General features: G+C 42.3%; 1 protein-coding gene across 1 annotated transcript in view; it reads right to left on the bottom strand.

Annotated features, from left to right (window-relative positions):
• The window catches only part of TSPAN8 (tetraspanin 8), a 37,459-nt gene extending 22,078 nt beyond the window's left edge, over window positions 1–15,381 (bottom strand). The window contains exon 1 of the mRNA XM_040343999.1: window positions 15,202–15,381. Coding sequence (XP_040199933.1) covers window positions 15,202–15,261 — 60 coding nt within the window. The 5' untranslated portion in view covers window positions 15,262–15,381. The remainder of the gene's footprint in view (window positions 1–15,201) is intronic.
• Window positions 15,382–17,665: the final 2,284 nt, after the last annotated feature.

Genomic DNA, 17,665 nt, shown 5'->3' with positions numbered 1-17,665 from the left:
AGCGATTTGTCATGCGATTTGAGAGATCAAATCGCATGACAAGTCGCAGCCAATTGGCGGCAATGGCACTGTTCCAATCGGTGCGACACTGATTTTGCGGCGCCGCACCGATTTGCAAAAGTAGTTCCTGCACTATTTTTGACGATTTCAGGTGCGATTTCTGTGTATGAAGCCACAGGAATGTCTATCAAGTAGCACCTGAAATCGCGCTGACCTTGCTACTTTGAAATCGCGCTACTTCAAGTAAAGTAGCACGATTTCAAAGTAGCATCAGTGTGAACCAGGGCTTAATGTATTAATTGAAAATCAGGCCTAAAATTCTGCAAGAAGCTTTTTAAAAAATGGTTTTAGTGGGTGTTCAGTCAAACACAGACTGACATAGGACTTTGACAAGGGTTTAAGCTCTGTCCTACTCTTTGTAAAAACTAGGAAAACATTTTTGACACGGTCATGCAATTTAAGTAAGCAGTTAAAGATGAACTCTATGCAAATATACAAGACATAATTTTTTTAATACAAGCAGTCCATTTGACCTAGTATCAGCCTTTTGCAGTGTCTGTACAGCAGGGCTGGAGTGTGAAAAGAAAAGCAGTACAAGGAGACTATTAGTTCAGGTGCTGAAAAAAGCATACTTGTAAATGACCTGGATTGGACCGCAGTTCCTGCCAAGCTGGTCCAGGTCCAGCCCTGCTTCTTCATCAGAAAGGATACGTACATGATACCTGTCTTTGAGGGAGGCTCTGCCATATTGTGTCACTATCACTTTACCCAGTACTGACATATTCTTTGCCAGAGGCCTGTTGGCACAACAGCATGTCTTCCTCTGTACAGTGTATGATACAGCAGTCCCATTACTCCTTACAGAGCATAGCACAATAGTTCTAACAATACAACTTTTTAAACAGCAGCCACTTTCCCATGTGTTCCTCAACTGAGGGTCCTCCCTTGGGATATACTGTTGGGTCTAGGCCCTGACTGCTTTCTCACTCTAGTCTACAGACCAGCTAACGAAGGTCAGGGATAGATTAATTCCTTCTGCATTCTTCCTCATGATTCCCCTTAGCTTTAGTCCTCATTTCTAACTCTCTGTCAGTCCAACCCTGTAGGGGGGCTCACTTACTAGCACAGATCACAAACCTACATGATGTTGGTCAATGGTGATCTATTCTAATGCTCCCTTCATAGTTACATTTAGTTGGTGAAGTTTTAGTAAAGACACCAGTCCACCCAGTTAATCGTGTGTGTATTATGCCACTACCATTTCCCATATTCATAAATGTTGTGTTTGCCAAGATAACCATCTGAAAGTGTTTTTTAAATTACAGATCCCCCCGCTGACACCACCAACTGTGGTGCTTTTCCTTTCACTCTTGAAAACAGGCTTGGGGGTGGGTCCAAGACAACCTGGCTTCTGAAGAAGTGGATTGAATAATGCCAACCATCAGACAGAGCAGAAAAAAGTATTACAGGGAAAATCTCTGGATTGATGGTGAATATTGCCGCTAAAGCTGGTTTTATTTTACTGTTTGATGGCTTATTTATTTTTCATCTTGCTATTTCTAGCTAACGTTCTGCTCTCAGCAAATATTGTCATGCTTGTAATGAAAACTGCAAACCATTGCTACAACAGATACAGTATGTACATGATGTCAGTTGTATCCCCTTTTAATCTGTTGTCTGCATCTCTTTTATTGCTTAAGAAAATATGTGTACGTACTTTACACATAGGAATGTGTTTGATTATGCTTATTTGGTTGCATGGTTACCAAGGCTCATAAATTTCTGCAGGCATAAATGACTTCTAGCATTTTAGTTTTCTATTACCTTCATTGTAAACTAAGGGCCAGATTCACAAAAGAGATACGACGGCGTATCTCCTGATACGTGTTTCTATCTATGCGACTGATTCATAGAATCAGTTACGCATAGATATCCATAAGATCCGACAGGTGTAATTGTTTTACACTGTCGGATCTTAGGATGCAGTACCGCGGCCGCCGCTGGGGGGAGTTTGCGTCGTAAACCAGCGTCGGGTATGCAAATTAGGAGTTACGGCGATTCACGATGGATTTTCGCATTCGCTAAGTCACCGCTAGTCTAGTTTCCCGTCGCAAAGTTAGTCGTTATTTGACCTGCCTTAACTTTACACAGCAATCGTATTGCTGTATAAAGTATGGCCGTCGTTCCCGCGTCGAAATTTAAAAATGAACGTCGTTTGCGTAAGCCGTCCGGGAATACGGAATTACGCTACGCGCGTCGCCGTTCGAAAAAATTACGTCACTGCGTGCAAAGCACGACGGGAATTGCGAAACGGAGCATGCACAGCAGGTCCGGCGCGGGAGCGCGCCTAATTTAAATGGCACACGCCCATTTAAATTACGCGGGCTTACGCCGGAGGTCGCCGGCGTAGGTTTTCATTGCAAGTGCTCTGTGAATCAGGCACTTGCGATGAAAACTTGCGGCGGTGTAACGTATCTACGATACATTACGCCGCCGCAATTCTACGTGAATCTGGCCCATAATTATTATTGAAAAAGACAGAATATCTTATATTTTTTTAAAGCCACTATGAATATTGTTAACAAATATACTTGCTTACAATACCTTACCCCATCATTTATTGCACTCATGCTAATATGGTACACAGGATAAGCCTCGATGATGTATGGTTATAAATACTTGTGTGAAAGATCATGTTTGAGGAGCTCTAAAATAAGTTTGTGAGCCTAGCCCTAAAACGCCTAACCAACAAAACCATATTTATGTTGTAAAGGCCTTTAAATAGCACTTTACATGTTTATTGCTTTTGCTAATAAGGAACTCTTGAAAGGTCTATATTTTTGAAAGAAATATAAAACACAGTAAACTGTCCCAACAGGTTTATCACAACTGAGGTGATAGTTGAGTAGAGGCAGGGAGCCTTTTCTAATTCTTATCTAAGTAATGGTGGTTACATACATTCCGATTTTTCTACCATAGACTTCGTAGACCTTAAATGGGTTGTAAAGGTTTGTTTATTATTTTATAAATAGGTTCCTTTAAGCTAGTACATTGTTGGTTCACTTACCTTTTCCTTTGATTTCCCTTCTAAATGTTGTTTTTTCTTTGTTTTCTTTGTCTGAATTTCTCACTTCCTGTTCCTCCTCGGTAAGCTGGTCTGGCTGACTAACCCCCAGCCAGATGATGGGGGCAAGCTTACTGAGGAGAAACACGAAGTGAGAAATTCAGACAAAGAAAATAAACATTTAGAAGGGAAATCGAAGGAAAAGGTAAGTGAACCAACAATGCACTAGCTTAAAGGAACCTATTCAGAAAAAAAAAAAACCTTTAACTTAGATCCAATTTTTAAAAATATGACATGGCTAAAAATTTGCAACTCTCATATCTATATGAGCTTGTTGTAAATTCCATTTCAAAGGAATGAGCATTAATATGGATTTGCTATCACCTTTAAAGCTATAACAGCCTCTACTTTTTTGGGAATGTATTTCACAATATTTTGGCAATCAGCAGTGGAAATGGCCATTCATCCATCTTTTTTTTTTTTTTTATTATTTTTTTTTTTATTTCCACTTCAGACTCCACCAAAAACAGAAAGAAGGCAGCGAGACTTGCTCACAGTTCATTTGCCCATTACGTCTCTTCTATGGTTTCGCATCATATGTGGATTGTTTTTTTTTTCTTGTTATATTTCTTTTCTTATTATTCCTTATTTCTTTTGTTTTATTTCTTTACTTATTGTTTCTTTAGGGTTTTTTTTCCCAGAAAAGAGAGAGAAAAAGGGGTTGTTAACACATCTATATCTTCATGGAAACTAATTCCCTTCCCCCCTTCCCTCCTCCCCTTCCCAACCCCTCCCTTTCCTACCGACCTCTCTCACTTGGCTCTAACACCTGCTTTCCAGCTTCTTTTTCCTTCCACGATGTTACCTCATACCATAGATGTATATCTTTAGCTTTAGTTTTAGGCGTAGGCGCCCATCACTTCTGCATATCCCATTGTATGCTTAAACACCTTCCATTTCTCCCACTTTTCTTCAAACTCCTCCCACTTCTCTTCATCCCTATATCTTAGGTATTCCATATTATACGTTTCCTCAACTCTTTTACACCATCCTCTCAAGGAAGGGCTCTCCAGTTCTTGCCAATTACGGGATACTTGGATCTTTGCCGCGTTCAGGAGTTGTGGAATTAGTGTCTTCAGGTACTGTTTAGTTGGGATTCGGGACCCGTGTAGTACACAGACCCATGGGTTATCCTGGAGTTCCTCATTTGTTATTTCTCTAATTTTTTGTCTAATCTCCCCCCAATATTTTTTTATTTTGGGGCATGTCCACCAGATGTGGGCCATGGATCCCACCTCATTACAACCCCTCCAACAGAGCTGTGAGGTAGTTCCTGAGAACTTGTGTACTTTATCCTGGGTAAGGTACCAACGCATCCGACATTTATAATTCAGTTCCATGATGTTATTGTTTACCAACGTTGACTCTTGTTATTAGCTGACTGATGTCAAACTCGTTTACACTTGACCCTAGCTCCTCCTCCCATTTCTCGATGTAAGGTGGGACGATTTGTGATTTTGGTTCATTCAAGATTTTATAGACCTTAGAAATTGTCCCCTTTTCGGCCTTCCCCTCACATAATTTTTCAAGGGGCCGAAGATTAGTTTCGGATCTAATCGGTTGAGGGAGACTTTCAAAAAAGTGTTTCAATTGCACGTCCATTCATTGATCAAAATCATTTCCTTTTTATTTTTCAATTCCTGAATTGTTAACAGCCTATTTAGCTTCATAACATCTTTTAATTGTATATTGTCTTGAATGAGCCATTTACCAAACCTTTTTTTTCCCCGGGTGGAAAGAATTTTGTGTCGGATAAGGGTATGAATGGTGAATTGTAATCCCATTTTTCTTTTTTGTGCAACTGATCCCATAATTTTAATGCGTGCCTCGTGATATAGTGAGTGTCAGAACCGATTTCTCTATGCTGTGCCGGGACCCATATTGATTTCCCCATTGCTATTTTACTCATTTTGATTTCCAAATTGACCCACCTTTTTTCTATATTATTTTTCGCCCAGTCCGTTATTCGTGATATTACAATCACTTGGTGATATTTTCTAATGCCGGGTGCCCCTAACCCCCCCTGTGCCTTATCTTTAATCAATAAGCTAAATTTAATACGTGTTTTTTTTCCTCTCCAAATAAATTTTAAAAGCATTGATTGTAATTTTTTAAAATATGCTTGTGGTATTGGGATTAGGAGCATCTGCATTTTATAAACTATCTTAGGTAGAATCACCATTTTAAATATATTTATTCTTCCACTTCAAGATAGTTGCCCTGGCGCAATTCTATTTAGTTCAGCTTTGACCTCATTTAACCAGTTCCCGACCCCCGCATGTACATATACGTCCACAATATGGCACGTACAGGCACATGGGCGTACATGTACGTCCTTGCCTATTAGCGGGTGGGGGGTCCGATCGGGACCCCCCCCGCTACATGCGGAGGTCGGGTCCGCTCGGGGAGCGATCCGGGACCACGGCGCGGCTATTTGTTTATAGCCGCTCCGTCGCGATCGCTCCCCGGAGCTGAAGAACGGGGAGAGCCGTGTATAAACACGGCTTCCCCGTGCTTCACTATGGCGGCGCATCGATCGCGTCATTCCCTTTATAGGGAAGACACGATCGATGACGTCATTCCTACAGCCACACCCCCCTACAGTTGTAAACACATACTAGGTGCACCCTAACTCCTACAGCGCCACCTGTGGTTAACTCCCAAACTGCAACTGTCATTTTCACAATAAAGAATGCAATTTAAATGCTACTTTTGCTGTGAAAATGACAATGGTCCCAAAAATGTGTCAAAATTGTCCGCCATAATGTCGCAGTCACGAAAAAAATTGCTGATCGCCGCCATTAGTAGTAAAAAAAAAAAAAATAATAAAAATGCAATAAAACTATCCCCTATTTTGTAAACGCTATAAATTTTGCGCAAACCAATCGATAAACGCTTATTGCGATTTTTTTTACTAAAAATAGGTAGAAGAATACGTATCGGCCTAAACTGAGGAAAAAAAATGTTTTTATATATGTTTTTGGGGGATATTTATTACAGCAAAAAGTAAAAAATATTGCATTTTTTTCAAAATTGTCGCTCTATTTTTGTTTATAGCGCAAAAACTAAAAACCGCAGATGTGATCAAATACCACCAAAAGAAAGCTCTATTTGTGGGGGGAAAAAAGGACGCCAATTTTGTTTGGGAGCCACGTCGCACGACCGCGCAATTGTCTGTTAAAGCGACGCAGTCCCGAACTGTAAAAACACCTTGGGTCTTTAGGCTGCATATTGGTCCGGGGCTTAACTGGTTAACAAAGGAATAATATTAATCTTGTATAAGGTTTCCATGGAGATTGCCAGCCTGATTCCCAGATATTTTAGTTCTTTTTTCCAGCTAAAAGGGAAATATTCCTGTAGGACACATTTTTCTTTTTTTGGGATGTTTATGCTCAATATTTCAGATTTGGCGGGATTTATCTTGAAATTGGATATCTTCCCATACTCTTTAATCATTTGCATTAGATTGGGCAGGGTTATCCTAGGGTTTGTTACATAAAACAAAATATCATCCGCATTTATCCATCTGATCGTTTCTAAAGTCAGAGTTTGGTGATGAATAAAAAGACCTGGCTTGCAATCAGCATTTCAAATCATTCTAAAGATATTCTTTGGGGTTGAGGTCAGGGCTCCATGGAACCAATCATTTTCCTCCTCCTCAAACTTCTCAAATTGTGTTTTTTTTTTAATTTGAAGTTAAATAGACTCTTCAATTTGCTAGGGAATGGTCAATTGGTATTAAAGGTTCGGCTTTAAAAAACAAAAAAAAACATGTCATACATACCTGCTCTGTGCTCCTGGCTCTGCCCCGATGACCAGTGCTCCCAAAAGCACCCTGCGGGTCGGATGGACTCGATGTCTGCCGGCGACCAGCAATCGCCTAGTACAGAAGCTGAATGGGGTTCTGCCAGTGTAAACAAGGTGGATCCCTGTTCTGACAGGGGACATGACAGAGGTCTACTGTTCCCATTCATGTCCCTGGCAGCCCAGCCCCCTACAGTTAGAACACACCTAGGGAACACAGTTAACCCCTTGATTGCCCCCTAGTGGTAACCCCTTCCCTGCCAGTGTAATTTTTACATTGATCAGTGCATTTTTATAGCAATGATCAATGTAAAAAATGTTACTGGTCCCCAAAAAGTGTCATTTGGGATCAGATTTGTCCGCCGCAATGTAGCAGTCCCACTAAAAATTGCAGATCATCGCCATTACTAGTAAAAACAATTAAGAAAAAAAAACAATGTTCCTAAACCTAGCCCATAGTGTGTAGACGCAATAACTTTTTCACAAATTAATCAATTTACGCCTATTGGGGTTTTTTTTATACCAGAAATATGTAGAAGAATATATATCGGCCTAAACTGATGACAATTTTTTTTTTGGATATGTACAGTAGGTGACCGCGAAATTGTGTCAATCTCGCTCCCTTTCTCGGCGAGATTGACCACCTACGAGCCCCATCGCGGGAGCCAGCGCCGAGCTGGCTTGCCGCGATGGAGACAAAGCCGTCATAGAAGCGACGGGAGATCCGACTTGGATTCCGGCCAATTCTAGGTGCGGCATTTGGTATGCATTCCTGAGAGGGAGAACTCCACGCCAATTTTTAAATAAAAAACAGACATGGGTTCCCCCCCAGGAGCATACCAGGCCCTTAGGTCTGGTATGGGTTGTAAGGAGACCCCCCCTACGCCGAAAGAAGTGGGGACGAGCAAGCAGCCCCCCCCCTTCTGAGCCGTACCAGGCCGCATGCCCTCAACATGGGGGGGGGATTGGGTGCTCTGGGGCAGATGGGCGCACTGTGGGGCCCCCCAACCCCAGAGCACCCTGTCCCCATGTTGATAAGGACAGGGCCTCTTCCCGACAACCCTGGCCGTTGGTTGTCGGGGTCTGCGGGCGGGGGGCTTATCGGAATCTGGGAGCCCCCTCAAATAAGGGGGCCCCCAGATACCGGCCCCCCACCCTAAGTGAATGGATATGGGGTACATCGTACCCCTACATATTCACCTGGAGGCAAAGTGTTAAAGTTAATAAACACGCGACACAGAGTTTTTAAACAATTTATTAGTCTGCTCCAGGGGCCCTCCTGTCTTCTTTAGCTCTTTTAGCAGGGGGGGGCTTCTTCTTCCGCTCTCTGGGGGGTCTTCTGCTCTCCGGGGGGTCTCCTCCGCTCTCTGGGGGTCTTCTCCGCTTTCCGGGGAGTCTTCTTCTATCTTCGCCGCTCTCCGCTGTTGACTCGGCGCACCCGGTTCTTCCTCCCGCTGTCCGGTGTCTTCTCCTTCAGGGCTGGCCGCTGCTATCTTCGTGTGTTAGCTCAATTACTAGCAGGCGGCCAGCCCAGCTCTTCTGTTGACGTTGTCTTCTTCTCTTCTCTTCTCTTCTTCTCCCTTCTTCCGATGTTGACCCGACGGCTCTTCTCGCTGCAATGACAGGTGCGCGGCTTGCATCCGACTTGTATAGGCCTCACAGTCCCATCATGCTCCGGTACCTACCCACGTGGTACCTACCCACGTGGGTAGGTACCGGAGCATGATGGGACTGTGAGGCCTATATAAGTCGGATGCAAGCCGCGCACCTGTCATTGCAGCGAGAAGAGTCGTCGGGTCAACATCAGAAGAAGGGAGAAGAAGAGAAGAGAAGAAGACGACGTCACAGAAGAACTGGGCTGGCCGCCTGCTAGTAATTGAGCTAACACACGAAGATAGTGGCGGCCAGCCCTGAAGGAGAAGACACGGGACAGCGGGAGGAAGAACCGGGGTGCGCCGAGTCAACAGCGGAGAGCGGCGAAGATAGAAGAAGACCCCCCGGAAAGCGGAGAAGACCCCCGGAGAGCGGAGGAGTCTGGGGGTCCAGATTCCGATAAGCCCCCCGCCCGCAGACCCCGACAACCAACGGCCAGGGTTGTCGGGAAGAGGCCATGTCCTTATCAACATGGGGACAGGGTGCTCTGGGGTTGGGGGGCCCAGCAGTGCGCCACCCTGCCCCAGAGCAACCAACCCCCCCATGTTGAGGGCATGCGGACTGGTATGGCTCAGCAGGGGGGGGGGGGCGCTCGCTCGTCCCCACTCCCTTCCTGGCCGGCCGGGTAGCGTGCTTTGGATATGGGTCTGGTATGGATTGTAGGGGGACCCCCTACGTCGGTTTTTCGGCGTAGGGGGGGGTCTCCTTACAACCCATACCAGACCTAAGGGCCTGGTATGCTCCTGGGGGGGAACCCATGTCGGTTTTTTATTTAAAAATTGCCGTGGAGTTCTCCCTCTCAGGAATGCATACCAAATGCCGCACCTAGAATTGACGGGAATCCAAGTCGGATCTCCCGTCGCTTCTATGACGCGCTCGCTGGAATGTGCTTTGTCTATTCCAGCGAGTGCGAGATGTCGGCACCATGTCGCCGAGAACCAGCGCGATGCTGTCATGCTAGAAACACATTCTCGGCAACATGTACTGTATTATAGCACAAAGTAAAAAATATATATATATAGTTTTTCAAAAATGGCATACATTGTGTTTAGGTACAGCGTCGCATGACCACACAATTTTCAGTTAAGTTATTCAATTTACTTTTTTTTTACTTTTCTTCGGTTGCTTCCTGGGGTCTGGCCTTGATCAAAATTAAGTCATATACCTGTATCCCAGGAGTCTTCATGGTAGTTTTTCTTTTATCTGGAGGAGGGAAGGTGAGGATTTCTCATATAAGCATACCCTCCTGCTTGAATGCCTGAGCTAAGTGCAGACAGATTCCAGGAAGTAAATGCTACATGAGTCTTCTGCCCTTTCTTCAGCCACTGAGGATTTGGCTGCCAAATGACAGGGCCACTTTTTGCGATTCGCATTACATCGCTTTAACTGACAATTGTGCAGTCGTGCAACGTGGCTCCCAAACTAAATTGATGTCCTTTTTTCCCCACCAATAGAGCTTTCTTTTGGTGGTATTTGATCACCTCTGCAGTTTTTATTGTTTGCGCTATAAATAAAAATAGAGCGAAAATTTTGAAAAAAAAAGCAATATTTTTTACTTTTTGCTATAATAAGTTTAGGCCGATACGTATTCTTCAACATATTTCTGGTAAAAAGAATCGCAATAAGTGTATATTGATTGGTTTGCGCGAAAGTTATAGCATCTACAAAATAGGGGATAGTTTTATGGCTTTTTTACTATTACATTTTTTTACTAGTTATGGCGGCGATCTGTGATTTTTATTGTGACGGACACATCGAACACTTTTGACACTATTTTGGGACCATTCACATTTATACAACGATCAGTGCTATAAAAATGCACTGATTACTGTATAAATGTGACTGGCAGGGAAGGGGTTAACCAGTAGGGTGCGATGACAGGGAGCAGACGATCAGTGTCCTGTCACTAGGCAGAACAGGGAGATGCCTTGTTTACACAGACATCCCCCCGTTCTGCCGCTCCGTGACCTGATCACGGGACATCGCTAGGCAGCAGATTCAAAGCAACGTATATATATCGTTGCTTTGCCTGCCCGTGCCATTCTGTCGACGTATAAGTGTGTGCGGCAGTCAGCAAACAGTTAAGATGGTCACAGAAATGCTAGTTTAGTTTTAACACATTTCCAGGGTGACCGCTGTGTGGTTTCCAAAAGGGTCCTGTGCGTTTTTGGGTCTGGTTCAGGTGCGAGTTCAGGCAAAAATTTGGGCCTGATTTGCACCTGAACGGGTGAACAGAAACACACTAGACCCTGGCAAACCAGGGCCACACATATGTGAACCCGACACCTTATGGCAACCGGGACTAGGATAATTATTAACCAATATTAACCAATATCAGTGCTGAAAAATGAGTTGTTCCACAAAGATATCAACCCTTATTATACACATGGGCATACAACCATCAATATATGCACACACTGAAATAATAATAATAGATCTTCTACCATTTGGAGGTTACCTAAGATCCAACCTCCCTCTTTGAAATATTGCTCATTTGGAAGCGATGTTCACAAACTTTACAGAAGATAATAGTTAATAGTACATAGTTAACCAAGAACTAAAAATGACTGAGAAGTCAAATTCACATATTTTAGTTTCATATGACCAAGCTTCCTTTTTTTTTTTACGATTTCTGGACCGGCTCACGCCGATATACGTCGGCACTTTGAAGAGGGATATCTTTGTTATGGCAGCAGCTAGCTACAGTACCATAACCCCGGTATCCTCTTCTTTAGTGAGCGCTCTGGTTTCCGATAAAAGTGGTTTCTGCTGGATTCGCCACAAGATTTATTTTATCGGCGTTGGGAGAGGGGCCCCCCTCTCACCGCTCTACGGTGCCCTGAACCGTTTTCCCGGAGCCATCAATAGCGGCGGAGGGGATTGGGTCCTCTTCCTTGCCTGGTATGGAGACGAGTGAGGGGAAGATGGCTCCCACCCATCTCCATACCATTGCCGGGTGGAAGCGTCACTTCCGCCCATAGCTCCAGAAGCATTATTTTTTTTAAGTACATTCCATTTTTTTTTATTGCATATTTGTGTAAATATGAGGTCTTTTTGACCCCAGATCTCATATTTAAGAGGTCCTGTCATGCTTTTTCTATTACAAGGGATGTTTACATTCCTTGTAATAGGAATAAAAGTGACACAATAATTATTTTTTTAAAGAACAATGTAAAAATAAAAAATAAAATAAATGTAAATGCGCCCCATCCCACAAGCTCTCTTGCAGAAGCAAACACAAATGTGAGCAGCGCCTACATATGAAAACGGTGTTCAAACCACTCATTTGAGGTATCACCGCGATTGGTAGAGCAAGAGCAATTATTCTAGCTATAGACCTCCTCTGTAACTCAAAACATGCAACCTGTAGAATATTAAATATATATATATAAAACCTCGCCTTGGAGATTTTTATGGGTAAAAGGTTGTCGCCATTCCACGAGCGGGTGCAATTTTGAAACGTGACATATTGGGTATAAATTTACTCGAAGTAACAATATCTTTCACAATATAAAAAAATATGAAAAAAAATTGGGCTAACTTTACTGTTGTCTTATTTTTTTTATTTAAAAAAGTGATTTTTTTCCCCAAAAAAGTGCGCTTGCAAGACCGCTGCGCAAATACGGTGTGACAAAAAGTATTGCCACGACCGCCATTTTATTCTCTAGGGCATTCCAAAAAAATATATAATGTTTGGGGTTCTAAGTAATTTTCTAACAAAAAATGTTTTTAACTTGTAAACAACAAATCTCAGAAAGAGGCTCGGTCTTTGCAAGTGGTTGCAAAGTCCACTGAGTTCAATAATCTCTTAGCTCTGGACTGTGTAATTAAGAGGTAGGGCCATGCCTATTGTTTGTTTTTGCAATGAAATTTCATTTCTATGTTACGCACTTATCTCAAGATAAGCACTACTACTTACAACTCCCACACACATTTACAAGGAGTGTCAACCTCAGAATACAGTTTAATTTAGGCTTTTCTAAAGAATCCATATCATGTTCAATGAATCATGTTCCTGTGTTAGCTAGCTTATATATTTGTCATAGGGCCCATTCACAGTTGTCACTTCCTGCTGTAAGACATATACATTTTACAGCGTGAAAATGCATTTCAGTTTAAAATCTTATTCTTGTGTTTTTTAATCTAGACCTTGCAGCTTAGTGTGTATGAAAACATAGGATATGTATTATATTTATATGATTGCTTTAACAGGCCTATTGAAATGAACAGCAGCTAAACAAAAATATATGAGGTTTTTCTATTTGATTCATTGTAAATGGGATTGCACTCCAGAAAATCCCTTTCCCAATTGTTTCAGCCTCACTTTGCATAACAAATAAAAAGATGCACAAAAAGGTATGCATTAAAAATGTAAAACGAACTCACCCAAGAAACGAAAACACTTTCATAATAGTTGTAAGGAATAATTTGTAATCCTGAGCCATTTGCAAAATATATAGCCAGCGGTGCTGATCAAGAGAACATTTTCCAACAGACTGGTTGTATTCCAATCTAAAGATTGACTTGTGTACAACCAGCCTGCCCACACATGGATCAAAATTAGGCTGGTCCCTGCTGAACCAATCGAATTTTGATCCATGCATGACTGGCTTAAGTGTAACTGGCTTGTTGCAAAAAATGTAAAAGTTCGGAAGAATTCACATTGGGTGCTATTATTGTAAAACATGCAAATTATAACGTCTGAGAGGTGTATATCAGTGTTTCTCAACCTTTTTTTCAGTCAAGGCACCCTCTAAAAGTCTGCATAATCTGGAGGCATTCCGTTCTAAAAGGTAAACTAATAGTTTTACATAATCCAGCAACATCCACACACATAGCAAATTAAATACACCTTTGCACTCTGGTACTGACTAGTATTCCAGTGTTTCTCTTCTCCCTTCTTCTACTGATGCAGAGGGGCAGTGGAGGGACAAACAAGGATGCTGTGCAAGACCCAACGTCTTGGTTGCTAGGACGCTGGCAGCTAAAAGTCGTCTCAGTTCAGTCTTTCCCGACAAAAAAATGGAGCTTTGGCCGGGAATCCCGGCTGTATGTGTGTTCCATCGCAGTTTTTCCCATAGGAAAACTGCCAAAAAACCCCGGACAAAAGTCCGCCGGATTTCACGGCGGGAAAACCGAGAACTGATTAGCCTCGTATACAAACTGTAAGGAGAGCTTTTGGCTGGGAATCCCGGCCGTGTGTATGCTACTACTTTTCAGATGGAAAAACTGCCCAAAAAACGTTTTTTAGCAGTTTTTCTTTGGGAAAAACTGTAATGGAACATAAACGCGGGATTCACGGCCAAAGCTCCATCACAGTTTTCCTGTCGGGAAAACTGCCAGTGTGTAGGGGAAAGACTGAACCGAGCAGGTTCTCGGCTTTCCCCTCGGGTTTTCCGACGGGAACGTTTCCCATTGGAAATCCCGCACGTGTGGCAATTCTCCTTCTTTGTCCGTCAGTTTTTGGGCAGTTTTCCCGTTGGAAAAACCTGCGAGGAGCATACACACCCCTGGGATTCCTGGCCAAAAGCTCTCCTCACAGTTTTCCCGCCGGGAAAACTGATTGTGTGTACGAGGCTTCAGGCTTGTATACAATTGTTGGGCATTTTGTCAAGGCACCCCTGAAGAAATATGAAGGCACCCAGATTGAAAGAGGCTGGTGTATGCATATATACTCAAAGGCATAAGGTTGAAGGTGACAATATCTGGATATTGGTGTAGTAAAGAACTGTCGTGGCCCAAATCAAAATATATATATTAAAGTGAGGGTTATGCTGCAACTAATAATCACCACTGGTGTAAGTGAAAAAACAAATAGCTATATATTAGGTAGTTGTGCTCACCCATGTCCTGTATGGATGCACACATCCATACAGCACAAGGGTGAGCACAACTATCCAATATATAGCAATATCTGGATATTGCCACAGAAGTTTACTGTGATACTAGTTTTATTGTAAAGTTTGCGAAGGTCAGTTTAGTTAACTTTGTGTGATTGCAGTAATCGCATCATTAAGGCAAATCACTATATTGCTATTCTTCACTACTTTACATTGTAGGTTTGGTAAAATCATCTATATTTTCTAGCAGTATTTTTCAGATTGGAAATTGGTTTACAAAGTAAAATACTAAGGTTAATGCAACTACTTTATATCTGTAAGCTCAAACTAGCTTCTGATTCCACATGTATTGAATAGTATTGTAACTGTACTGTACACCCGCAAGTTGTAAAGCACTGCGAAAACTGTTGGCGCTATATAAATCCTGTATAATAATAATAATAATCTGCTATGGTTAAACTGAACATGCTCAAAAAAATAATATAAAACATACAGAATACTAGCAATGACCAGTAAAAATTACCACTTAATAAAGAAAAAACATACAATAAATATATATACACACACTCAAACTGCAGCTTTACCAGCTTCATAAACAAAAAAAAATCCTTTTTGTAATGCAGTTAAAAAAAGTAATATAAACGCAAGCAGTTTGAAAATTTGGAAATCTACTTTAAGCATTTGCAGTAAATTGCTTGGATTTCCGATCTCTGTATTTTATTAATTAAATGCATATGAATAGATAATTATCAACAATAATTACTGTAATTTGCAACTTACCCAGAACAAGAAGTTGAATGCAAACATCGAGTATTTGAGGCACTTATTCACCCCCGCCATTTTCTAGCTTGTTTTCGAGCTGTGTCTTAGGGAAACTGTAGCACACTACCTAAATGAATGTGCCATTAAAAGCTGCACATTCAAATATAGCAGTGGGCTAAATATTAACCAGGTTATTTGAGGTATGCCATTTGGTGCTGTCGCTGCTTGCATCCACTAACTTACTAATAAAACAGTTATGACTCTTCACTCTTATCAGTTTTGACTCTTTCCTCGTATGACAAACAAAGTATTGTATGTAGGAATAATACGAATAGTGCACACAAAATTATTTTCTCTGCAGTTTCAAAGCAATGGTGCCATAGATCATGAGATCAGATTTTGCATTATTTGTGTTAAAACGTTATTGTGTCAGCCTTGGCTTTATATGTTTTATTGTTATTGAAGTGTAAAGGACTGTTTTGGTGGCAAAATGGGAACCTACTCAATATTAGGTGGGTGACTGATTGGTGTAAATTCTCTCCTGCTAGAGAAAAGGGAACCTACTAGTGGCCACATGAGGAATTACATAGAAACCTCTTAACCCCTTCCTACATTTGTCTATGTTGGAAAGCTATCCCCAACACTTGCACAGCCAATTATCAGTATATTCTGACAGTGGAGAGTCCCAGTGTCAGAATACAATGTACCAGCTAGGAGGGACATCTACCTTGTTTTTGTTGATGGAAGAATATGTTTTTTTTGTTTTTGTTTTTGCAGACTGCTGACTGAATAAAAAAAAACGAATTGCCTACAGCAAGCTTAAAGTGGTTGTAAAGGTAAATGTTTTTTCACCTTAATGCATCCCAGTAACGCCCCCCCCCCCCCCCGAGCCCCAGTTTTACTTACCTGACCCCTCGAAAGTCCTGCGCTCGTCCCCGTCATCCTCTTCAGTTCCCAGCCTGGCCGTTAATTTGCTACACTGGGTGGATTGAAAGCAGCGCAGCCATTGGCTGGCGTTGCTGTCAATCACATCCAATGATACGGGGCAATGGGGCCAATTTATACAGTCGGCGGCTATGGCCACCGCTGTATCACGGGAGCGCGCCCACAAGAGCTTTCAACCATGCAAGCTCGTTTGCATGAAGGTGGAAAGCTCTTGCGGAGGGGGAGCCATGACAGCCGCCGAGGGACCCCAGAAGACGTGGATCTGGGCCACTGTGTGAAAAACGAGCCACACAGTGGAGGTAAGTACAATATGTTTTTTATTTAAAAAAAAAAATAACTTTAGTGTCGCTTTAAGGCCTCTTGCACACGATACCCCTGTTTGATCATCTATTTTTTCAGCTGTTTTTTTTTGTATGTATTTGTGCGCATTTTCGCGCATATACGTTCATGCAATTTTGTGCATTTTTGAGCGCAAACTTATTCTCACATTCACAATATTTTAATGGACATTTGCACGCATTTGCATACATGGGGAGTAAATTACTGACCAGAAATGCTGATTTTTATATATTTATTGCACCTGTGTGCACAGACACATTACAATTAATGGGTTGTATTTTAGTTCAGTAAAAAAAATAACCTGTACCAAGCTTTTTCAAGCTGCAATGTGCAAGAGGCCTTAAACTGAATGTCTGTGATTTTCCTAATAGATTAGCTTACTGTTATCTTGCGACCGGCTGTGTAATGTTTGAAAATGTTTGAAAAAGTAAGAAAATGCTCCTGTTTAACCGCTTGCCAACCAAATACTCTAAATATATGGTGGCAAGGTGGCTCCACTGGGCAGGAGCACGTACCTGTACATTATCCCGCACTGGATCTGGGGCACGCATACATGTCGCTGGCCACCTGATCCTGCTGTAATTGGACACAGTGGGAACCAATCAGTGGGTCCGGCAGACGCAATGTCCACTGGAACCCGCGGCTCGTTCGGGACACAGGTAGAACAGCGGTCTGTTGTATAAAGGTATAAGTGCAGCACAAACAAAACAATCAGGAAAGTTGATAAACAACAAGTCCCAAAATGCAGTATAGGTGTTGATGGACAACAGGTCCCAGAAAATCTTCACCGGAGATGACAGAAATCAAAATAGGTGACAGTCCCTCCACCTCCGATCATATTTTCTACTCTCACCTTAAAGCATGGACTCCTGAGCTAACAGGTAGTCATGCAAGCAGATCCCACAATGTCAATGGGTAAATACGAATCAAAGCTCCTTTCCAGACTCCTTAAATCTCAGTAAGGGCACCAGACCATAAATGATAAAAAAGGAGAAGATATAAGTGCTCACTGTATAATACTGAAAATGTATTAATATCCAATTTTGGACTACTCGGATTTAGTTACGATACATTCGGCATGAAATACAGACATGTGTCTGGTTACGAAGGATAGCAGTGGGTGATGTCATCCATACGTGTCTCATCCCCTGTACGTATTACGCTTGTGTGAACTTCCTCAGCGGGGCGGGGCCACCGA

This window comes from Rana temporaria, chromosome 3 (genome assembly GCF_905171775.1).
Source record: "Rana temporaria chromosome 3, aRanTem1.1, whole genome shotgun sequence".
NCBI classification, from domain to species: domain Eukaryota; kingdom Metazoa; phylum Chordata; class Amphibia; order Anura; family Ranidae; genus Rana; species Rana temporaria.
The sequence above is the reverse complement of the archived record's forward strand: the minus strand, read 5'-3'. Positions and strand labels throughout refer to the sequence as shown.